We start from the raw sequence: 26060 nt of genomic DNA, 5'->3' as shown, positions 1-26060 counted from the left end.
CAAACAATTTGGTCAGGCTTTCAAAAACCAACATAAAGTTTGTCTTATCTAGTTTAAGATAAAGTCTGGCTCAACATAACATGAAATAAAAAGAAAATCTATGTCTTAAGGAATTTGGAAAGCAGCAGAAACAATCATGATATGGTAAAAGTTTCCAATTTGACCTTGACCTTCATATCACTCACACACACACACACACACACACACACACACACACACACACACACACACACACACACACACACACACACACACACACACACACACTCGCGCGCACACACACACACACACACACACACACACACACACACACACACACACACTAAAATGAGGCTTTAAAACGATAGGGTAAACAAAACTAGCAGTTGATTCTGTTACAATATCATTTCTAAATTCTACACAAATTCACACAAATGCTTCAGTCTGCACAAATGCATCTGTATATACACACTAAAAGCACACACACATTAATATTCTAGCTGCTGAGAAATATAATGGCACATCTTATCTTTTTTGGCTGGGACAATGAGCTTACAACAGCAACATCAGCAATTGCAGAGCATTGCAATTCTTTTCTAGATATCTCTGCCATATTTATGCTTTTCTGTACCGACATTGTTCATAACCGCAAACTTATTTGCCTTCCATGGAACGCTCGTCCGACAGGTTTGATTATTTCTTTGATCCAAACCCATCTCCTGTTTACATTCATTGTAACTGCCTGTTCATGTAAATTCGATGCTGTTGTATAGATACTGCAACCAAAAGGCTTGCAATGCCAGCAGTATTTATTACAACAGCAGGAGCCGAGCGTGCTACAGGCAAAGAAGACCGGGACAGACTCAAGGTTCACGTACTAACTGGAGTTATTATAAAATAGACAGCTTATTGTTTCTTTGCATTACAAGAGTAGAAAACAAGCAAGACGTGCTGACAAACTACTGCAGTAATTTCATGTGATTATAAAATTGCATTGTGGTAAAAAAAAGAAAAGAAAAAAAAGAGACACTTACCGTAAGAGTCATATGATTCTGCACTGATACCATGGCTGTATTCATAATAATCCTCTGAGCTGTGGAAAGAAACGAGAGACATTTATTGAGAAAAATAAAATGAATGCTCGCTGACTGGCTGATCCATTTTATTGATCCATTGTCAAGAAAAAAAAACATATTTCTATTGACACTGTGTGTTTGTATGTGCAGAGAGAACGAAAGTGAAAGGTGGTGAAAGTTCAAGGCATGTGTCTGCTTAGATTTTTAGTTCTTTTTTAATTCTGTGTGCATTTAAATAGTTTTATAATGATGTTTGATTATGTGTTATGTTTGACTCATTTCAGTGTGCTGCTAAAGTAACTGTTCTTTTGTGTGTGCTGCAATATCCTGCCTTGACAAATTTCAAATAAAATAACTACCTAAAGACAGAGAGGACCAACGTGAGAGAAAGATGGTGAAAGTTCAAGGTATACGTCCGCTTTTATGACACTAGTTGCTCCCTATTTAAATTGACAAAGCAGCAGAATAACCCATCGGAGAAGCTATTTCCCGAGCAGATTTGCGGTGCGCCTGCCTTTTATTGCAGCATCTCAGAAGTTTTGCTCCTGGGTCTCTGTTCCCTTTCTGCTTCCAAATTGAGTTTTTCTCCCATAGGCTCCTCAGCTGAGCTGTCCAGTGCCAATCACAGCTGACTGCTAACCATATCCTGATGTTCATGCTCCCATAATTCCACTGGCCTCCCATCAGTATGGATGTTGCTACAAGAAATAGAAGCATTACTGAAAAAAAAATCTCAGCTTCCACCAGGGAGTGTTCTTCAGATTTAGACCTAGTGTTACATTGGCAGAATTATTTGTTATTCCTCCCATTATTTCCATAGAAACTACATATTTTATATTTGGTTCCTTAATTTCAATGACTCCTTATATAATTTCTATAACAACTCCTTTCAATCCATTGTAACTCAGTGTTTCCCATTAATTACTGTACCTATACTGTGGCGGCCCGCGAGCCTATTCTTTCTGACTACAGTTTCATAATGTCCCGAAAATATTTTTGACCTTCTCATAATAACAAAAGTTCTTTGACATTTTGGGCCCTATAACGATCTAAGCTCATGGTGTAAAGCGCACTTATGGCGTGTCCGAGTGCACTTTTGCTAGTTTAACGATGGGAAAAACGGTCGGCGCACCGTCTAAAAGAGTTGTCCATATTATCTTAATTAGTAATGGGAGTGTTTTGGGTGTAACATCCAAAAAAACAACCAGAGTCTCATCTCCCATTCCCTTTAAAAGCCAGTTGCGCTCGCGCCATGGCGGATTCGAACACTTCTCTAGCGAGGAAACGAATCATCTCGTGCGCGAGGTTAAAGTGCGCAAGCAGACCATCTACGGGACAAGCCGGATTCCACCATATCTTTGTGTACACAATATTAATCTTTTACATTGCAATCCTTTTATTTTTAATATTTGGCATGTTTGTGTGCTGGTGGGTGTCCCTGCGTGTGTAATAAGTGTGTATGCGTGTTGTGCACCCGCCTATAGGCGCACATTACTAATGCGCTCTTTAAATAACCAAAAAATACTGCACCATTGACTTTAGACCAGGTTTTTGTTGGTCAATGGCGCAGTCTATTTCAGTCACCTCAAAATAGCAACGCGACAACAATGTGCCTGAACGCACCTCGTTTTCAGACCAGCACGACCATGGGCGCATAAATGGACGCAAATGCATTTGTTATTTAAACAACGTGGCACAGGACTTAAAAAATGATAACTGCGTCAGGCTGAAACTAGCAAAAAACACTGGCGTCGTGCCTGGAACCGCATTGCGCCGGGTGTATGATAGGGGCGTTAGTCTTGCGGACAGCACATCGACATCGAGGCACAGCAGCACCTCAGACAGCACGAGTTCGACTCCCAGCTAAAGGTACTTTCCTGTTCCTATTCCTTTCTCGTCCTAGACAGTCCTGTCCATTAAAGGAAAAAAAAAAACAATGTCATGAAAAAAAAGCTACCTCTGAAAATATTTGTCTTGAAAGAGATTACAGCAAGACAATACAAATGTTCCAATGTTTCTCATTTTGGACTCTCAGAACTTTCTCATATCTCAGTTGTGTCTACTCTTATTTCTCCTAAGTTTTAGGAAGCGTAGGAAAAGCAACCACTGAGCAATACATTATCCCTCTGGGTAGACTCTCAAAATCCTGTGGGAAACACTGGTAACTCTTCCTCTTTCCTATCATAACCACTTCCTCATTCCAATCCTACTGTCGAAACCCCTCCCCTTATTCCAATCATAATGTTATTGACTCCTCCCCTCGTTCACAAGAGATACTCACACATACAACATTCAACCTTCAGTGGCTGAGAAAAGAGTGTCTTTGATTTTCATAAACTGTTATGCAGAGAGGAAATCCCATGTCAAAGCTCGCACAGAGGTGCCTATCGCTATCTTGCTGTTACTGTTAGTTTCACGCTCAAAATGTGTCTGCACACCAGGGAGAAGAAGATAGGATGAGGAAGAGAGAGAGGGTTGTGCTGGGATTGCATGCATGAAGACCTATGGAGCACAACTAGGGTCACTATTCTCCTCAGATTCCAGCACACAAGCTCAGGAACCTCGTGAAGAAGGGCTTTATATCATATGTGTGATGAAATTCCCCATTTCCACCGCGCATGAAGGTGAAATTGAAGAGACCCAAAGCTTTTGTGTTCAGTAATGCATCAGTCAACTTCACAACCTGCTGCCAGATGCATCTCTCTCTGCTGTTTCACACCACAAAGAACCTCTTCTCACCAATCTGAACACCAGCCTGGGTTCAAACCTAGTTAGACACCTTTAATTTCGCCCCTGACACATCGTCAATATTCCTTCGTTCCTTAATTCGTCTCTCTCCCTCTCCTCCAGTGCCGAGTTTGTTCTGTTCTACTCAATTACCCTGTTCAGCTTGCTCCAGTCGAGGTAGAGCGTTAGCAGAAATGATGATGCATTTAAGTCACACACAGTCCAATTCCTCCAATTAGCAACACACACGTGTAAACACTGCAAACACGCTGTCGAATGAACTACAATCACCCAGAGGAACATTTCACTCCTCTGAGGAGACTTAATGGAGTTATCAGGTATGCTGCATATTAGTGTTTGCTGCAATGCTTTGGAGGAATAAAAAAGTAATATGATTTTTTAACACCCGCAAAATGTAACGCATCCACTACTACTAGCCATTTTGGCAGGTTGAATTTGATATTTAATATACAAATTTTTCAATTGTAGTCTTTTTAAAAGGCATCTGAAATAATAAACTAACTGTACGTACACACCGCCGCCGACTTGAGCTGCAAAGAAGCTCTGGCCGCCCTGTCAAGGACGCTTGTCAAAAATTACGGGGAAGCTTGTTGACGCTTTGCCTGCTCTGACGTATTTGTGTCACAACATGAAATGTGAACCGAAGAAAAAAAAACAAGCAATATATTGACACTAGAAACCTTTTATAATGACAGCATTTTTATAACCGTTTTGGTCACATTTGGTCGGAGGGAAAAATAATAATTAGCTTATTATTATTATTATTTGCATCTAGTGAAATTGGTCAAATCGGTGTTACCGTGAGCAAATGAATTGCATTCCCGCTTAAACCGAGTGTTCGTAAATATCTCCAATAAAAGTTGCGCTCATCCTCAAATGTGTATCACTGGATCATTATGGATCATCGCGGAGTTGTTGTGTTTAGTGCTGCTGTATTGAAGACATTGGACTCTGAGATTTTGTTTTGGTAGGAACGAAAGTTTACATCGTATGTTTCTCCGGAATCAGCCAGTGCGAAGGACGTCTATATTCCGATTGGTTGCTGCCGTTTTGCCTCTGCTTGCCGCTGAACCGCGTCATAGCTCATTATCATAAAGTTGAGCTACTTTCAACTTTCTGATTGACGCTCTGGTCGCTCAAAACGCCAAAACGTGACGCCGATGAATTTGACGCTCTTTGCAGCTGATTAACGCAGATTAATAAGCAGACTTTCGCTGCTTATTAAACAGTCAAATACACCCAAATGAATATCAAACTCTTGGTGAGTATATGCACATAAACAATCAGTTATGTTTTAACAGTTGAGAAAGAAAACGCATGTGTAACAGTAATGGAGATCCAGGCGTCAGGTTTTAAAGTGACAGCAGCCTAATATATCTGCTGGAAAATTATGATATATACTCATGATAATTATGACCAATTATAACCAATTTCTTGTCAAATAAGAGACATTATTTACATAATGTTTTTTCTCTCATACACACAGTCATGCTTACCCAGCTAAAACCGTTGTGCACTAACACTGTGTGTGTATCTGATGATGTTCTCCAAACAGATGAAATAACAGATTGGCTTGTTTAAACTGTTTTCACTATGGCATATAGAAACACTTCGATCTCTCAGTGATTGCTTATATCTGCAGGCGACTGTTGAGTAACTCTGTCACATAGATCTGAAACCATGAAGTACTGCACAGGTGTTTGCTGGGAGTTTTACTTCAAGTAACCATGAAATTACAACAATACCGTGCTAGAAAATCTACTCAACTTGTTTACTCGGGTAGATTACCAGCCGGTGGGGTCAAGACTACTAGTACAAAAGCTTCGACTCTGCATTTTCTAAGGTTTTTAATACAAATTATATTGTCAGCATAACAATGCGAGTGAAAAGTAGTATAATTATTATTTACTGATAGCAGTACTGGAGCTGACATGAATAAAACGTGATGATCATATTCTCCAGAATGATCTGAGATGATCCAAAGAATATCTTGTACTTCAGAAGAAGCAAGAACATTTGACCAGCTGTTTGACTAACTTTTTGTACTTACTAGTTGAATTTTTAATGAACAAGAAAAGTGCAGAATTGTAAATATATTTTTTAGAATATTGATCATTTAAAAAAATATTGTAAACAAAGGAGTAAGTCTATTAAAATATAAATGCATACATAAAATTAAATAAAAAACAATTTAAAAAATAAATTGGGGTGGGGGAGATTTTAAAACATAATTATATGTGCACGTAAAATATATATATATATATATTTTATAAAAATAAATAAAATAAAATAAAATAATAAAATAATAAATAAAATAAAATAAAATAAAATAAAATACCAGATGTTTGACAAAGTGAACGCGTTTCCTCAGGACTGGTGCTCGCTGACTTGACATTCATAAGGGCCTCTCTCTTTTTCTCTCTCTCTCTCTCTCTCTCTCTCTCTCTCTCTCTCTCTCTCTCTCTCTCTCTCTCTCTCTCTCTCTCTCTCTCTCTCTCTCTCTCGTGCGGTTAAACAGATGGTGGGGTTAAATCTGAATGATGTACTACATGTCCCAGGTGATCTCTGTGTTTCCTCGTTCTCTCGTCTTGTTTTCACAGCTGGTAAATCAGCAGTGGGGCGTCTGTGACGAGTCTCGCTGGTCTAATCTACTGAGAGAGGCTTACCACTAATCACTAATTACTGCTTCATTCTCTCGCACTCAAACAGAAAGAGTTTGGAAGGGGTTTGGAGGGCAGAAAGGTGAATAAACATCACACAGCGCTAATTATGTTTTCCATACATGAGTCACAAAGTTTACTTAAAGGAACAGTTCAGCCAAAACTGTTACTTTGAGTGAACACGCATGTAGAGCATGTTTTAAACGCTCATTCCAGACTGTGTGATGAGGTTGTTCATTCAAGATAAGACTAAAATGAAATCAATTTATACAGTCTAAAAACAGACAATGGGAAACCACAGGCCTTTGTCCTCTATTGAGTCTCCTGCACCAATTCAACGCTGAACTAGAGCATTCAATGTGCATTTATTATAGCTAGCATGTTGTGTACACACCATAAGCCATGTGCAAATATGTATGTGTCCTATTTTATGGTCTCCTCATACAAATGGGAAAATCTGTCTATTCAAACAAGCTACAGGCAAAATCATGGTTTGCATATGCTTGTGGAATTTGTGACAGAAACCCAAGCTCTTTTCTCAGATGTAAATGAATCTATTTATAGATTGTGACAGTCTTCTTGTCTTGCTAACAGAACTGAACAGAACCAAAGGTCCACAGAGACGGAAACAGAGACGAGAGCGAAGACACCAAACCTCTAAAATAGAGCTGACATAAGTTAAAAATATCAGCACGTCTGTCTCAGAGAAAGTGGGACAGAGGACAGAACGTGCGAGTAAAGGAACAGAGAGGAAGACAGGTGTAGAAGAGAGAGAAACCTGCCGAGTCTGATGCTTTGAACGGAGGAGTAATCAATCGTGATAATCGCGACCCGCAGAGCTGAACTCTGTATTGTTCCTCTTCATCAGGCGTGGAACAGATTTTTTTTCATCCATATTTACAGGATCAAAAGAACCGGGAAAAACAAAGTAACAGAGTTGAGATCTAGATTTCTAGAGTTTTCCACTGAAAAAAGAGCCCGCCATTATGGAGAACTAGAAGTATTAAATTATCAATTTATTCATAAAAAAAAAATGATTCATAGAATAATAATTCAAATTACTAAATGAATCAAATGTATAATACATAAATGTATTCATTCAAATTAAAAAAATATTTTTTAATAAATACATTAATTTATGTTTTGGCTTATTTGTTTATTAATGACATCATCAGCGACTAGTCAAAGTCGACTCGACTTTAATCACATAAATATCGACTTTAAAAAAATCTGAAGTCGTTCAACCCCTGGCTGTAATCTGGGGATTGTCCGTGTTGGTCAGCATCTGTCGGTGCAGAGTGAAGAACTGACCTTTACTTTTAGAAGACTTTAGAAGATCGATGATTCTTTCAACATCTGACTTGCTCTTTTTGAAGGTAACATTTTATTTTATTAATTATTATTTGTATGAATACAAACTAGAAGCCTGCAATTTTCCATTAAAACTCAAATCGGATGAACGAGTTGCCAATATAGTATACTCAAGATTCACTTTAAAAAGTTGAAAATAAAAACGGTGCATTGTTCGATTTTCAAACTTGCAAAAGCGTGAATAAAAACACAATTAATGTGCGATGCAAATAATCTTAAACTGGTCCAATACTTGCCTATAGTTTTTGCGCCTAGTAAACATCAATTATTGAATTCGGTTTATTTGTACAGCACAAACCATTCCAACATATCTTACAAAGAACAGTGGCCTTATAAACCCCTCCGAGATCAAGCCAGAGGCGACAGTGGCGAGGAAAACCTCCCAATCAATCAATCAATCTCCTAAGAGGGAATTTCTAATCAGTTCCCGCTATAATTGCTCTTTTCCCCTCTAAATCTCAACTCTCAGAGTCGTGTCTCCTGAAGCAGTGCTAACCTTTGAAAAGCAGCAGTCTCTGAACTCACTGCACTGACATTTTCCACAACAAACTGCTCTGCGGAGGCCTATAGCCGCTCTGACATTCAGTGTGTGTGTGTGGGTTATGTGGGCCATATGGCGCTCTATAGCACTCTGAAGAAGGGGACTAGCTGTTTAAATGCTGTCAGACACACTCACGCACCCCTGAGCACTTCCACCGGGAGCGCGACCGCAACACGCCGAGCGCACACGTGTGGAGTATCCGGACCGCCACACAAGAAGGTGACGCACCTGGGAGAATCACACAGCCAAGGCTTTTTCGTCAAAGTCGTAACATTTGACCTCTGACTCTTTTAAATGGTCCTGTGAGATAAACCCGCCACCTCTGTGAGCATTTCATCTCTGAGCTCTCCCCTTCCTCTAACACGGGTAACGCCGGCCTATTTATAGCAGCGGAATGCCATGGTGAAGACACATCTGACAAATTTCAAGACACTTTCGCAGAAAAATAAAATACTTTTTTATAAATATTGCGGTATATTGCGTCAGTTTCTCACCCGTCATATTTGAGACATACTGCCCTAACGAAAGCCATCTTTAATAATTCCATACATGCATGGGATTTTTTGCGTGCTCATGCGTTACAATCGAACCTCTTTACTTTTATGTTCATCGACCATTTTTCTTTTACTAATGAGACTATAGTTTCTCGTAGGGCTGTAAACGGTTAATCGTGATTAATCACATCCAAAATAAAAGTTTGTGTTTACATAATATAGGTGTGTGTATTGTGTATAATTATGTTGTATATATAAATACACACACATGCATGTATATATTTGAGAAATATTTGCATTTATATACTGCATATATATATTTTATATAATTTATATTATATATAAATAGAACTATTTTATATATAAATAACACATTTTTCTTAAATATATACATGCATGTGTGTGTAATTATGCACAATACACACACATATATTATGTAAACACAAACTTTTATTTTGGATGCGATTAATCGCGATTAATCGTTTACAGCACGCAAAATGTGTCATGCGCACGCGAAAGTCTGTTAAAGTTCGCAAAAGTTTTTAAACTAATAGAAATCGTTTTTTTTTTTTTTTAAAGTAACACTTTATTTTAAGGTGACGTAGTTACACGTTACTACATGTACTTACATAATAATAACAGTAGTTTACAAGTAGCTAACCCTAAATAAAACCCTAACCGTAACTCTATAGTAAGTACATGTAGTTAATTAATATGACTAAGTACAATGTAAGTACAATGTAACAATAAAACTAAAAAACAAATACAAAAAAAAAGACAAAAGAACAAAACAAAATGACTAAAAAATAAAATAAAAAACCTGTAAACATAAAAATAAAAGCGAATTTAAATGAATAAATACCTGGCCTGCTGTTAGCCTGGGTTTCCCCAGACTGCCTTTGCTCAGCGCGATTTTATTCTCGCTGAAAGGCAGTCTGGAAACCATGGACCTGATTTTCGCCTCGTTTAGGGAACCAATCACAGAACGGGGAGGGAGCAGCAAGACGATGACGACATCTTTGCGACACAACTAAGCAGTTTGTTTATATCTATGGAGTCAACATGGCAGCAGACGCGAAGCTACCTTTTGATGCAGCCTTAGATATTGTTCTAAGTAGTTTAGATCGCAATTTTATTTAGAAAAAAGAGCAGCGTTTGGCGTTAAACCATTTCTCTACATACGTCATCTGGTATAATGGAAACGATTGGCTATGCGCATTTGATAGACATTCTTAGCACCCAATAAACGGCGCCGGCGCATTCGTAAACCACGCCTCAAATACGAGAAAATTAACATGTGGTTCCCAGACCCAAGTCTCAACGAGAATTGGGTCTGGCGTTAGCCAGGCTAGCCTGCTGTTGCTTTGATATAGTTATATACAGTACATAGTATACACAGGGTAAACCACCTATGGATCACTGTATTCTATGATTAAAAGAAATGCTGGTTTACATATCCCTGGATTACATATTACAAGATCAAAGATGCACCCGGACGAGGTATGAGGAAATCTACCACAGCTCAGTAACGCACAGACGATGTTTTATGAATCAAAGAACACAGAAACCTGCCGTATAATGAAGTACATGTAGGCTTGTCGAAAGACTCCTCGTTAATTAGTCAATGTCGTTTGAGCTCTTAAAAAAGCATTTGAGCTCAGGAAGAAGCCTCAACTGACATTAATCTTAAATGAGTATGTTCCAATGATCTGAGACCTGGCCTGTGTGTCTTTGATACAGTTTATACACATGGGTAAAGCAGCTCTGGAGACAGAACAGCAGTGGTCAGAGTGTGATGAAGTCCACCTGAAGAATACTGTGACATGTCATCACTGCCATAAATCCAGCAAGTCATGTGTCAAGTGCCAATGCTCATTTTCTGCTCAAATTCTATTAAATTGTTTTTGTGAGGTTGTTCATGTGGTTTTTGAAATGTGACCCATACCAAAAACAGTGGTCAAAAATAAAGACACACAAAAAATTGTGTGTCTTTATTGTGTCTCAATTTGCAAAATTTAAATCGTACTTTAAATCATATAGCTGAATATTTGCAATACACATACAGTATATGCTAAAATAAATAAAAAAATCAACCAAAAAGATGATTCAAATGTATTATATTGCCATTAAATTCAAAGGTTAAATTCAACCAAAATATTTTGGTATTGGATTTTCATTTATTTTAGCATATACTACCATTGTAGTTTTATTATAGCATATATTGCAAATAAAAAAAATTATAGTATATCTTTAAATTAAACCTAGTATAAAGAATTATTAGTCCAACTTGAGACTGTGTTTTAACATGAACATGTTTTCTGTTAACACCCACTAGTTGTGAGTCAAAATGTCCTTCACAAGACTGTGGTGTTCACAAGACCTTCTCTGGTACACAGTGACAACTGACCCTGTCCTGCAACATGCAATGTTTCCTTGCAGAGAATATTGCGAGATAAAGGAGTGATTCATTAGCGAGAAGGCCGCTTCTCTCTTTTGGGCTTTCAAAGCTGCCCCCTACATTAGCCTGAACGATTTCCAATGCAGCAAATCTCCAAGTCCAGCTCTGCGCGGACCTACACAAACTCTTTGGTTCGATACAGAGAGGTGAGCACTGACCTACATTGTGAATAAGCTCTCTCGTTCAGATAGACACACAAAAGCACTCTGAGAGATGCCCTTTACACTGGCAGCAGACAAAACACACACAGACTTACTTCAGCGCCTGGTTGGTGTAGTTGTTGTCATACGAGTCATATCCCTGGTCATCGTAGGCCGTTCCATATCCATCATCATATTCCTACGGGGAAGAAAATATATGCTGTAAATGATTATGGTCTTTTTTTGCAATATAAAGCTTTTTTGAAACAACAGAAATTGTTTTTTGTGTGTGTGAATGATTCTGTTTTAGTTTTAGTTGAATAAATGATTCAATGATTCGTTTAGAAACACATAAACTTGTTTTGGCCTTGAATGAATCAGATTTTTTAAATGAATTGGTTGACTGAATGATTCAAAGACTCAATCATAAAGACAGTCGCTTGCTTTGTTCATGAATTAATCAGTGTTTTGAACAAATTGGTTGATTCAAATATTCTATGACTCACCCATAAAGAGAGTCACTGGTTTTGTTCATGAATGAATCAGTGTTTTGAACTTATCAGTTGACTGTAAGATTCAAAGTCTCACTCACTTACAGTATATGTAGAGTCACCTGTTTTGATGATGAATAAATACGTTTTGAAGCAACTGGTTGACTAAGAGATTCTTTGACTCGCTCATAAAGACAGTAAATAGCTTCATTCAATTTACTTCCCTTTTATTACAATTGCATAAAACAATGAAATTGGTTCATTTTCTGAATAGATCAGTGTTTTGAATCAATCACTTAACTGATAAAGAGAGTCACTTGTTTTGTTCATGAATGAATCAGTGTTTTGAACAAATTGGTTGGTTGAAAGATGTTATGACTCACTCATAAAGACAGTAAATAGTAAATAGTTTAATTCCTAAAAGACGGTCACTTATGCTAAAAATTATTTTGACTTAATTTCTGTGGAGTTTCAGTTCAGATGTGGGTCTTTTTTTTAAAAAGAGCAAGAGAAATCTGTTTTCCTTGATATGAACCCTTGAAGAGATAAATGCATGTATAATGCAGCACTGCAGGCCGCAGTCTGGAGCGGCGTACAGTCTCCACAGGACGTGCTGCATTTCATGAGGGTCAAGAGATCTACTCTAATGATGAAGCATTTCGAGCCGTCCTGGATCCACACACACTCACTCACACACTCCCAAACTCTGCTTAGAGGTTAATCTACTCGGCTGAACCCCAGTCGACATTAATACTCCATATATCTAGAGCAGAAATAGCAGAGAGCCACGCATGAAAACTGAAAAGCAGCTCTTCACTTAAATGAAAGGTTGTGAAAGTGCTTCATTAAGTCGAGGGGCTGATATGATTTTGACACTGTAATTAACATCGCATAATAACCATTTAGGAGTGGATAATGAAACTTCATGGGGGTTAATATCTAATGTAGCTATTATTGTGACATATCGCAGATTGCTTTGTGGCCTGTTGTCAGATGTCGCAAAGCCCTGTTTGATATGTTTATGAAGACTAATGAAGCGTGTGAAGTGTCAGGAGAGGTCATAAGAACAAGCTGGAACTTTTTAGAAATTGACTTATAACACAGACTTTGCACCTTTTCCCCCACATTTACCATGACTTGCTAAATATATTTAAATATTGTAAAATGTGTTAAAGAGAGCTGAGAGAGCCCCGTTATTAAGCGCATACACAATTAAGCTTAAAGTCATGTAAATGCATGCAAACATTATCAGATAAGGCGGCATTTATTTAATACAAATTTTAAATTTTGTAAATACAAATTTAAATTGTATTTAAAATTACAATTTAAAATAACAGTTTTCTGTTTAAATATATTTTACAATGTAATTTATTCCTGCGATGGTAAAGCTGAATTTTCAGCATCATTACTTAAGTCTTCAGTGTCACATGATCCTATACAGAAATCATTATAATATGATGATTTGCTGCTCAGGAAACATTTCAATGTATTAATTTCTTTTAAAAAAACTTGTGAATGGTAGTGTCGGGTAACTGGTCTAATTGTAAATATGTTGCATGTTTCCGTAATGTTTCATTAATAACTTCCGCCTCTGAAACAAGTTAGCTTTTCAGCTGATGTCATCAAGCCCCTCCCTCTCTACTCACATGCCATTTTCACCATCCAATCAATTCACGATGATCTAAAATCAAGTCCGCATTAAATTTATTTTGAGTATTAGGTTTCATTCAGAAATATGCCACATAGCAATTTACAAATGTTGATTTCAAGCACAACTCAATGCACCTACATTGTCAAATTCTCTCAAATATTCTCACAGAAGTCAAACATCAAAGCCTAGTCCTGCTTTTCTCCTGCTAATTTAGGATAAATGTCCTCCACAAAAAGGCTCCGACCCCCTGTGACTGCACCAACATATCCGGGCCCAGCTCAGTTCCAAATCCATCTGCCCTCAATTCACATTCGTAAAATCCTCCTCAACTCCGAAAACAAAGACACAACCGCTCTCATCACACACCCCGCAGTCTTAGAGAGGCATTACTGTCCGATCAGAGGCCCGCCGCTGCCAAACGCACACTATTCACAGTTTCATCTTTAATCCACAAGCAAAGTGACATTTAAACTGAGTTTTATAATGAAGTTTACTTGCAAAAAATAAAGAGAGAAGTTTTGCTGCTGATGGCATTAGCATTGGCAAACAGACTGCATTATCATAATAATTTAGATTTATTATTTAGGGAGACATTTTCTAATTTAATGCGGAGTACATTTAAGACGGGGGTTCTCAACTGGTTTGATCATCGGACCCACATTTTCCCATGGTCATTAAGCTGCGACCCAATTTATTTTAAGGAATTTAAATATGTATGTACCCCGTATTTTCCGGACTATAAGTCACACTTTTTTTCATAGTTTTGCTGGCCCTGCGACTTATAGTCAGGTGCGACTTATATATCAAAATTAATTCATACTGACTGAGATGAACCAAGAGAAAACATTACCGGCGTCTACTAATGCTGGGACGGTATGGATTTTTTCTTACCGTGGTTGAAAAGCAAGAAATTTCCCCATATAGAAACAAACCGATGTTTAAATAACATCGTGCACACAACATCGTTTTCAAAAAAGTTGTCATTAACATCAACCCGCATAAATAAGCAGTCGAGCGCCATCATAACTATGCCAAACCTATGGGTGGCAGTGTAGGGAGAAGGATAAAGCCATGCAAGCCAATCAGAATCCTCAGAATCGACAACAACGAATAACACGAGCGACTTCCTGTTCACGGCGTTCACATGACGTTAAGCATTTTCTGGCGCATAATGTGACGTTTGAGAACCTAAACCCTGTTTCTCCCAGTTGACATGGCAACACATAACAGGCGTTATCAGAAATCTCTACTTTGGCTGGTGTTTTTATACATTTTGTTTTCTGTGATAAAAATGGGGTTTTCGTGTGAATGAGAGGTAAATGAGAAATATCTGCGTCTTCCCTTCGTGTAAACACAACCCGAACACACTTCTCCTTCCACTAATCAGTTCTTGTCTATCAATAAAAACGGCCTCAACCCCATAAATCAAATGAGGTCAAAATGGAAACTGTAAAATGAATTTGAAGAAAGGATATGAGAATTGATCCCCCTGGAAAACCTGCAGCTCCACAAGGATTTCAGTGCCTCTCCAGTAGGTCACCTCTGCCAGGCTGGAGTGTAGAGAGCTACGGTACTACTCTACGCTGGTTACTGGCAAATAACAGCAGCTCAGGTATTTGATGAGAAGCCAAACACTTTAATTCCCTTCTTTATCCAAAAGGAAAAGGGTTGAAATCAATGCAAAATGGAGGTATTCAGCATTAGAACCTTTAAATAAAAACGCTCAACGGTGAGCAACTCATCTTCCTTCCAAGCTGAAACAAGACTAGGCTCACTCAGCTATTTATAACCGAAGATATTTCCATTGTGCCGTCTCGGCTGACAGTGATCTCTATCTGCAGCACTATGAATATATCATAAGGTGAAAAACCTCTCGTATTCTGAAGAGCGAAACTCTGTTACCTTGGCAGATTAGTTATGCGCGGCTTTGCACACTGATCAAATAAATTAGTCTGGTTGAACGTGAAAACAAAACCAGGTCATGTGTGAGAGAGAAAGAGAGACTTTCCTTGAAGAACGGAAAAATCTCATTCCCAAGTTGTTGTAAATAAGTTGAAAGCTGCTGACAGTCACTGTGCCATTTTGATCGGCTCACGTTTGATCAAGTCTGTCAACGTTGCACAAGCCGCTGAAATTAGAGATGTACACATCACACGCCAAGCCGGGAGAAAACGAAATCTCTGTTCGCACGGCATGTCAAATCTTTTCAAATTTGGTTGTACTTACAATGTCTCAGCTTTGTATGAAAGAGGAAAGCAGATCTCTGCTGTTGCAGTCGCGACGAGCGCTCTGAGATGAGAGACTGATCGCAGATTGTTTGGTAAACTCGCTAAGATGAAGCTGTCGCTAGCATTTGATGACGTTCACAGCATCTCTTTCACGATGGATCAAACTCACGCCGCATGTGAAGCGAGGACTCTTTCAGGTTTGTGGTTTATTAGAAAAAAAATCTCCCTACAATGTCATTGACAGTGAAGAATGGCTGATTAATCCTACCAATTCAACAAGCATAAAAGCAACACGAAACACTATTTGCAATGCCTTTAACTTAAAGGGGTGGTTGATTATGATTTCACTTTTATAACTTTAGTTAGTGTGTAATGTTGCTGTTTGAGCATAAACAACATCTGCAAAGTTACGACACTCAAAGTTCAAAGCAAAGGGAGATATTTTCTTTTAAAGAAATTGCTTTTTAAGGCGAGACACGGCAGGCAAAAACATCGTTTTTTTTCACTGGTCAATTTTGAGATTTTGGGATTTTGTCTTCAGTAACATGTCTTCTTTCAGACTTGTGGTGAAAAAAAGTCCAAAATACACATTTAGGTCTTTATTTTACTACACTTTGTCTATTTGCGTCTGTAGATTTCTCTGAAATTGAACAAAAGTTGGCGTTCTAAATCAACGCGCTGCTCCGCGATCTCTCTCGGCTTCCTTTTAATCACGCACACGTCTGGAAAGCTCTCTCTCTTCTGTACAATGCTGTCGGATCCAAATATGGCCATTTCCTTTTAATCAGTAACCAATCGTGAAAGTAAAATGGGCATTTAACCCTAAAAGCGAAATCTCATTGGCTGATGTCAATTTCTGACAACCTGATTGGTTCAGATGCATCACGTGACGCGCTCTGACACTTAGATGTGTGTTTTTGACTGTTTTTCTGCTCAGTTGAAGGCCATAAATGCTGTGTTTATAAGTTTTGATGTGATTTAGGTGGTTTCTATTGTTGTTGCTAATGATTTGATAAGATATTGTGTCAGTAAATAGTTGTTTCCACTACAAAAGTATGATTTTTTACATTACAAATCTTTAAATGCCTTTTTCTCAAAATGACTTTTCTCTCATGCTCCAAGTCCGAAATCTCCTCTTCAGTAGCACCTATACACACCAAAATTTCCAGTCTTGTACCTAGTTATATTATTAAGACAATTACAGAGGGATTTGTAAATATATTATTCCTAGCCTGATTTATATAACATTTTATTCCAAAAAACATGGCGAAAATAAATTTTTTAAGGCTATTGACAGTATATTCTGATTTACAGGATAACAAAAGTAGATATCCATAAATCCCTCAGTAATTTTTTTCCCATCTAATATGTGAACACAATGAAAAAAGAATTTTGAACCTGGCTTTATCCAATTCTGAGATTTCGTTTTTTAAAATATAGGCAAATTAGCGCATATTTAATTAGATAATGCCTAATTTGCATATTTAAACATTAAATTACAGAAAACGTGTAATACATTTTTTTCTCATCTTAATGTAGGTAATCAACTGGGAAAGTTTCATGGTGATATCTGCTAGTTAAAAATATTACCCTATTCACCTGTAGTGTCTCGCCTTAAGGACTACAACAAACGGCTGGTAGGGACTACACAACATTCCTCCCAGGTTAATGACATCACTAACCCTAAAATGTACATAAACTCCTCCCACGGGTAACGCAATTTATAGATTATCATGACAGAATATGCCAATCAATGACTAGAAGATAACTGCACATAAGTTACATAAATTCATCAACTAACCATTCAGAAATGTCCTGTTGCTTCTATGTTGTCACTTCTTCTTGAGTCTCTCTATCTTTGTCTAACTCCGGTTTGAACATAAAAGGCTAAAAGTTTTTGAAAAACTCCGCCCCCTGTGCTAGGAGCAGCAGCTCATTTGCATTTAAAGGGACAGACACAAAAAACGGTGCGTTTTTGCTCACCCTCAAAAAGTGACAATTTTAACATGCTATATAAAAATATCTGTGGGGTATTTTGAGCTAAACCTACACATACACACATACACATACACACATACATCAAAGACTTATTTTACATCTTGTGAAAAGGGCATTATAGGGCCTTTAAGTATGTGACATATTTCCAAGTGAAATATTTATTTAGCAATTATAAGCAAATTAACAATTGAAAAAAGTATATTGCATATGTCTAAGTGAATAAGAAGATCTATATGGAATCAAAAACTGTTTTAAAAAAAAGGACAATCAAAATAAACACATTTAAAAATAAACAGAAGCTAATTAAATTGTCTTCTAGATCTAGGATGCAACCAGTTAAGCAATTCATACATGTGACAATGATGAGTACGATATGGGCACCTTGACACAAATCTGCACAAATAAATATAAACAACATTAAGAGGCTTAAGATAAACGTCAAGGGTATTTTGATAAACAATACTGGCATAATCAACAAGAGGCTATATTAACTGAGAAACAATTATTTTCATGACTTGAAATGTAAGACAATTAATTAAGCGATAAAGTAAACCCAAACAACATGTTCTATTAACAATATAATCAATATGGGGCTTAAAAGTAAGTTCATGGTCAATCCAAAGACTAAGATATTTAAATGAATCAACATTATTAAGAGATAAACCATCATCAAACATAATATTCAAATCAAAAGGATAGCAATGACAATGCCGCATACCAAACATCATACAACAAGAAGACTTCTTATTCAATATAAGCATATTATGAAACCATTTTTAAACAAAGTTAAAATCAGATTGTATTAGTAACAAATCAGAATTAGTGGTGTAAATAACAGTGTCATCTACATAAAATACACAGAACAATTTGAGCATATTTGAGGTAAATCAAAAAGATTTAAAATAGTGATTAAAAAGTAATGGTCCCAGAGTAAAACCTTGAGGAACACCTTTTTCAACAATTACATAATCAGACTTGTATCTAATACTATTGTTTAGATTTTACTTGAAAATAAACAAGTGCTCAGCTGCAGACCTGCAGGTCAATACATCACATAGACTATATGCTATATTATTAATGCATTACTTAGTTAATATTCACAAGCTATTCTGTGGTATCACAAGTCTCCATATCTGTCCACCCCAGAAAAGTTTCCCCACAATGTTTTCCCCCATTGTTACATCAGCAGAAGAGGTTTCAAAGGTTTCTGTTATGGCAGCGGATGACCTGTTTTCAATCTCACCTGCGCACGCTCTAATTTTGAGTATGCGATTGACATTGCGGCTGCGATCCGTGGCCTGTGAGAGTATATGGATCTTTATTCAAGCTGCCAGCTGGGGTCTCAGTGGTGAGTCTATCAGAGCGCTGTTGGCCGGAGCTCAGGTAAGCGGTGTTCTGGAGAGAGCTCTATTAGAGCGGAGTAAAGCCATGTAATCACATTACATTTGCCTCCTTCAGCCCGGTGCCAGAAACGCAAAGCCACATTAGAGACACGGAGAGACCCAGACAAACTCAATCATGTTTAGCCTCTCTATTGCGCACACACAGACATGTGTTTACTTTGCTATCTCAATGAGGGCTTCTAGATATTAAAGATAATTAACTACAGACTAACCCAAAATAATGAATTTTTTTCACAATAAAAACACATTGTTATGTGCGTGACTTTTACTTGCATAGATACATACACAAGGCTTGACATTAACAGGGTGGATTTCAGCAGTGCCGTGTAATGCAGTCACTTGAATCTTATATATAATATATCCATTTTTCAATTGTAGTCTTTTAAAAAGGCACCTGAAGTAATAAACTAAGTGCAATGTAGTGATGTTTCGAAACATATAGATACTGAAATATCTGAAACATTTCCAATACTCATTTCCCGCAAAATAGATACAGGATACCAGCTGCGCTTTCTCTTTCTTTCATCTTTTCCAACAGCGAGTTGACACACAAACCCGTCTACCCTCACTCACTTGTTTTATTTGCTCCGGATGAATATTGTTGGTTACAGGGCTTGAATAGTGGCATGGTATTGAGCATATTGAAAACATTTTTACTCATTCACACCCAAAGTGTGCGCACATAAAGGTGCCTCTCATTACTAAATTGAGGTATTTTTCGCTGCTTACTACACTTAAACAGTCAAATACACAGAAAATAATGCCAAAATGTCGCTCTTAGTGAGAATTCATGTAAACACAGTTATGTTTTAGGTGAACGTAAACAATTGAGAAAGAAAACGCACGTGTAATAGTAATGGATCCGTGCTTCAGGTCATAAAGTGACAGCAGCCTAATATATCTGCTGCCAAATGAGATCATATTTAAAAAAATCTATATGGCAGTTTCCCCCATGGTATCAATGTCAAAATTGTGGCCAGTGAAAATTCTGAGTGGCTAGTAACTTTGGGAAACCACTAGCCACAGTGGCTGGTGAGCAAATATACACTAAATAAATATCTAAAAGCCAGAATATAGTACAGACTTGAGGATGGACTCATTTGACTTGGTCCAGTAAGCAAACATACAGAACAGCCTGCGACCAGCTAGACACCACCTAATAATGACCTAGCAACCACACAGAACACCCTAGCAACCACCAAAACATGACGTTACTTGCCTCCACTATCAAACAAAGTCCTTCAGGCAGAAGCATGTTGGCAAAAGCCATTTGTTCTGGAATAGACATTGCTGTGATAACTCACCATCTTCTGTGTCTGAGATCTTTGATCTTTCACTATCGTTAGAGATTTGCAACAGTGTTTGAGGGTCACGAGGACACACGCGTTACATCAGACATAATGAGAACATCGACACGCTTAGGAGACACACACATGCACTACAGCCTGAATGAGAGACAGGCAGCTCCCTAGGTGAGTGTTCTGGTAGAACAGACACAATCGGCTGAAAGACAGGTTGTTAGAAGATAAGACCTGCCTGTAGAGGCCACAAGACCTCAGCACACACTTTAACAAGTTAACTACATGAGGAAATACTACAGACCTTTACTGCTTAAATCATTCCTATTTTGCACCCGACGCACAACAGACTTTTCCCTCCACAGACTCACTGTGGGAATTAGGGAATGAACTTGCGATCCCGGTGCAGTTCAGTGAAAAGAGGCGCCGTGTTCTGGCCCAAACGTTCCCTGCTGCTATTTTGCAGTTTCAGAAAACAATTCCGCCACTGACCAGGACAAACCTAGTCTAAAGTCAGTGGCGTGTTATTCAGATGCTATTTTAAGGGCGCATGCTTGGCCATAATGTAGCGTGTGCACACCGCGCATACACTTTGCTTCTCTCATCTACACAGACGCAGCAGTTCCCATTTTTGCAAACCATACATAATTACAAGGAAAAATATTACCACACGAGGGAAATCATTGTGGTGTCCATGAAGATGTGAAAAAATAGGCATAAATCTAGCTTACACATTTACCCAAATTATTCAGACTAATTGTAGTAATGACAGATCAAACCTGTTTGATCAATAGTGGCAAGACACATCGGTATATAAGGACATCTGACAAAGTGTGTTGTCCGTCAAGAACCAGGAAACTAAATTCTGAAGACTGCGAAATCACCTTTACCATCATGTAAGTTGTGTGCGCCTGGCAAACCCGCCATTATAATAGCGATCCACCATGGAACAAGCGCGCCTGCTCTTAAAGGGAATGTGAGAGGACGCTCTGATTGGTTTATTGCACGTTACGCCCAAACCACACCTACTGTATGAGTAATGTATACTTCAGACCAACCCATTTTAGATTTGCGCCGATATTCGCCCACAAAGTTACTTGCGTTTCGCGTTTGATACTTAGGGGGCCCTAAGTATAGAATAGCGTTAGAATAGGGCCCTGACTGTTTTTGTACTACACACAAAAACACACACAAACTGACACTCGCGCATGGCTTGACTGACTAACTCCATCGCACTTGCTCATCTCTGCTCCAGTCGCTGGGTTTTCTGGAATATTTCATATTTTCACAGATCATAACAAGAGCTTCGCGTCTGCCAAGATGTCCTGAGCGGCTTCACTCTCGGAATACTGAACAACTAACAAATATGAGCATGCAATTTACAGCGCAACAACATTATGAAGGGATATTTTTTTGCAATGTTGCCATTTTTATCCATAGTATTGACAGAGAGAAGTAAATCACTGGGAAAGGAAAAAAGAGAATGGATTAGGGAAGTGACATGAGCCGAATTTGAAGCCTACATGATGAGAAAGTAAGACATGTTCGTAGGTTGACATATTTTGTTGATCCTGGAACAACATTCCCATCTGAAAATGTTGTCCAAACCAACACTGGAACTAAAATATCAAACAAGATCTTTATAATTTCACTATATGTATGGTTAAACATATAATTTAGACTTTAAAAATTGCTTTTTTTGTAGCAACAACAGCACTAATGAACTCAACGATTGATGTGCGCTCTACACCCTATCCGTCTCACTTTTAAAACCATTCATAAAACCCAAACTATTCAGCTGGTTTAAAGCAGCCCTCAAGAACATCCTCTGCTGGACTAATAAACTTGCGTTGGTCACACAGAACTAAACTACACTACTGTCAACTGCAATTACCGCAAGGCTTCTGCCATGGTGATCAAACTGAGAGAGGATGGAAGTCATAAACGCTGAGCTATCATGGGGCTCTGGCCATATTTGCATAAATAGAACTGATTTATGGGTATTCGGGTAGTCAGACTGAAACTATGAGGCGGAAGTATGCATGACATTATCCGTTTAATGGAATTTCATGCTCTGTCTCTCGCTTGTTATATGATAAAAATGTTGCTCTCATTAGATATAATACTCACTATGAACATTCTAAAAGTTTATTGCAAAAGTGCCAATCACACCAAACTGCGCAATAGTTCGGCGCCAATGCACAAATAAATGTCATTTACACGTCTCAAAATATCGACATGCAACATGGCACTTACAACTTATAGCTACAGTACACACATAATTTCAAGGAAAACAGTTTGGAATGTATTTGCACACTCAATTATAAGATACAAAATGACATGTGTGATTCACAATTATCCTGATTCACTGTTTCTGATGAAAATATAATATAAAAAGTCGTAAACTACAATCTTTTGGAAAAGGGGTGTTTTAACCACACGAAAGGCCCTTACAGTTCCTTCAGGGGTGCAAACCGAATCTGTTCCCACCCCAAGTGTAAAGCAAAACGTGATTGCTTGTAGTGAGGACGTTCTACGATTGGTGGCAATCTGGCCCTTATCTGATTGGCTTGAGTAAACAGAGGGTGGGGGTCCACTTATTTGTGGATTTGTCTGCACGTCTTGACTGTTTCCACAAATCCACAAATACGTGTGTGCGGGGATCTACAAATGCACAAGAAGTGATTCATCAATGTGAGCAGCGATTCACAAATGAATGCCAGGCAGAGTTGTGTTTGTGACACAAAACACATTTGTATATATATATATTTTATATTCAAATCTCATTTGATTTATTTGTAAATTTTATTCGTTTTTGTGAATCTCAATCTATTTATTTGGAATAACGCAACAATTCTAACCCCAAGTCCTCCTCTGGTATTACCTTGTCAAAGAAGATTTGTGTTTTTCTACACTGCAGCTTAAAAAAATGTAGATGCATCAAGAATGAGATTGTCACTCTGATTCAAAACCTAATCCGATCTTGACTTCCTTTGACTTTCCCTTCACACTACGATACTTTCAACAAAAAGTGTCAAACACCTACTAAAAACAGAGACTTTTAAAGTTGAAGACCCGAGGCTCAGGAATATGTTTTGAAATATCGTCACTTACTCAATAACAACTCTCACACTGGTCTGCATGTCACTAGTGTACTTCAACGTGATAAAAAGCAGCGTGGACAGAATGAAACGGCTCAACAGAGGAATCCGAGGAGCCCAGAGGCGAACCCATATGTCTCGCCGTGTTATTGGGAAACCAACCCGTGATTTGTGTTGGTTCGAGGAACATCATGCTGGACACAGGCATTCATAACACAACACTGGTGGCAATGGAAGTAATTTCAGCATTCGACCCAAGGAGAGATGGTATCGCAACCGGCTCAGTAATTATGAGGCTAAACCAAAGTGACAAGCGGTTTTGATTGTGGAAACAGAGGTTCTGAGATACTGGGATAATGCATGCCATAATGGTATTATTGCAACCCTCCACAGCGAGAGACTCAGGTATCAGAGCGGCCCCTGAGAGGGAGCAAACAGCTGATGAAATTACTTCATATTAATGACCTTTGCGGTGATCTGATCAAAATGTTTTCAAAACGCATAGGAGACGTGTTCATGCTGACCTCAGTTCATTCTCAGAGCTTGATAAAGATATGTGACCACGTTTGGGTCAGATGCATTAATCATGCAGGCGTTCGATATTTCCAGACTTGGGACCAGTGACGGGAATAACGGCGTTATAAATAAACAGCGTTACTAACGGAGTTATCTTTTTCAGTAACGAGTAATCGAACTAATTACTGTTTCCTCCGTTACAACACAGTTACCGTTACTGACAATAAAATGCGCCGTTACAATAATTGAGTTCACTGAAGCGGTTTTCATCCGATCGGGCTCTCTCTCCGCCATAGGAACTGCAAACTTTTTTCACTGGTGTGTGTGTGTGTGTGTGTGTGTGTGTGTGTGTGTTTGTGTGTTTCGAGGCGCCGAACTGGACGTCGTCCCCAAAATATTACATTGTACATTGTTCAGTATTATATTGAGAACACTTTTAGTTAAACTGTTTACTTTAGTGAGGAAGAAAATACTTCAAGTAGCCTAGGCTATACAGTATGTCTACCAGTTGTAAAGGTTTTATCATTTTAATTTGCACAAAGAGTGTATGTGTATGTGTATTTTGTATTACTATTAATTTATTTTTGGTACATTTCTTAAGAAGCATAAGCATCAATTATTTTTTTATTTGTTGGCCAGTTGTGGTCTGTGCAATACATTTTAAAAGTTCTAAACCATCTATTGTGTTTAGTTGTTATAGTAATGATACTATTTTAATATTTAATGTTTCTCACATTGTCCCACAGCGACATTAAACTAGTGTAGATTAGTGTACAATGTTTTATAAAAATAATTTGTTCTATTTAGTGTCCATTTCATTGATTTAACATATTTAATATTGGGGTATCCAAGCTATTTCACATATTTTATTTTAATTTTATTTTTATGTAACGCAATAGTTACTTTGCCTGGTAATTAGTTACTTTTGTAATGATATAACTCAGTTACTTTTTGTGAGAAGTAACTATAACTATACTTTTTTTAAGTAACTTGCCCAACACTGCTTGGGACAAAACACGCACTATAAAAAAATAGTCCATCCAAATACAGATTCTTGTTCAATCTGATTTCTGTCATTGTACAAATACTTGCCCCAAAATCCTTCAACTTCTCCTTTTGTATTCCACTAAAAAAATAGGACCATATTGTTTGGAATGGCATGAAGGTGAGAGAACAATGACAGCCTTTTTCATTTCTCCATCACTATTCCTCTACAAAGATGTCTTGTTAATTTCTCATGACTTGTCAAAACTCTCCGGACAGTCAAAAGATCTTTTTCCAGTTGGCTCCTGACGAGGAACATCTAAACACTGATTCAGAGTGACAGCTTCAGATTTATCATCCCACAGATGTTTGAATCGTTCTCAGTGTTTCAGGCTCCCGCGCAGACGCGCGTTTCGAGGCCGTTGAAACGATAGAGAACAGCTGGCGACTGAGTCGTTTCCTCTGACCCCAGCGCATTCCAACGGCGCCCCCTAAATAAACCTGTCAGATGCGGTTAGATACGGGCACTGCGGGGCGGTGTGCCAACGCCACCCACCTCTCCGGGCCCACCATCTGTTAAATATGCCACACGCGAGCCAGGAGACCTCTGGAGACGTGCAACATCAAGAGGGGCTGGCGAACATTCAAATAAGCTCCACTGTATTTCAACTGGTTATTTTGCAAATCTCTCTGATAAATTAAAACTCAAAGCAGAGGAAATCCACAATGGTGTCAGAAGCAGGCGAGCAAATAAGACCATTTTTTCCACATAATCGCAAACAAAAACAAGTAAATCAAGCAGATGAAATGATTTAGGATGTCTCCGGTAGACGGCCGCATCATGAACTGTTCTATTACGACTGACAAATGAGATCAGTGTCGGAAAACATTCATTTCTGAGAGAGCTTTGGCGAGCTATTGAG

General features: G+C 38.2%; 1 protein-coding gene across 5 annotated transcripts in view; it reads right to left on the bottom strand.

Moving 5' to 3' along the window:
* The window catches only part of khdrbs3 (KH domain containing, RNA binding, signal transduction associated 3), a 138382-nt gene that overhangs the window by 8430 nt on the left and 103892 nt on the right, over nt 1-26060 (bottom strand). For all 5 annotated transcript variants that reach the window (XR_013795048.1, XR_013795049.1, XM_079590723.1 and 2 more), the window contains 2 exons: nt 11584-11666; nt 1014-1072 (listed from right to left, as the gene is read on the bottom strand). Coding sequence is in view for 3 of the 5 variants with exons in the window: in XM_079590723.1 (XP_079446849.1) it covers nt 1014-1072; nt 11584-11666 (142 nt within the window). In the remaining 2 variants the exon portion in view is untranslated. The remainder of the gene's footprint in view (nt 1-1013; nt 1073-11583; nt 11667-26060) is intronic.

This window comes from Phoxinus phoxinus (genome assembly GCF_949152265.1).
Source record: "Phoxinus phoxinus genome assembly, chromosome: 19".
NCBI classification, from domain to species: domain Eukaryota; kingdom Metazoa; phylum Chordata; class Actinopteri; order Cypriniformes; family Leuciscidae; genus Phoxinus; species Phoxinus phoxinus.
The sequence above is the reverse complement of the archived record's forward strand: the minus strand, read 5'-3'. Positions and strand labels throughout refer to the sequence as shown.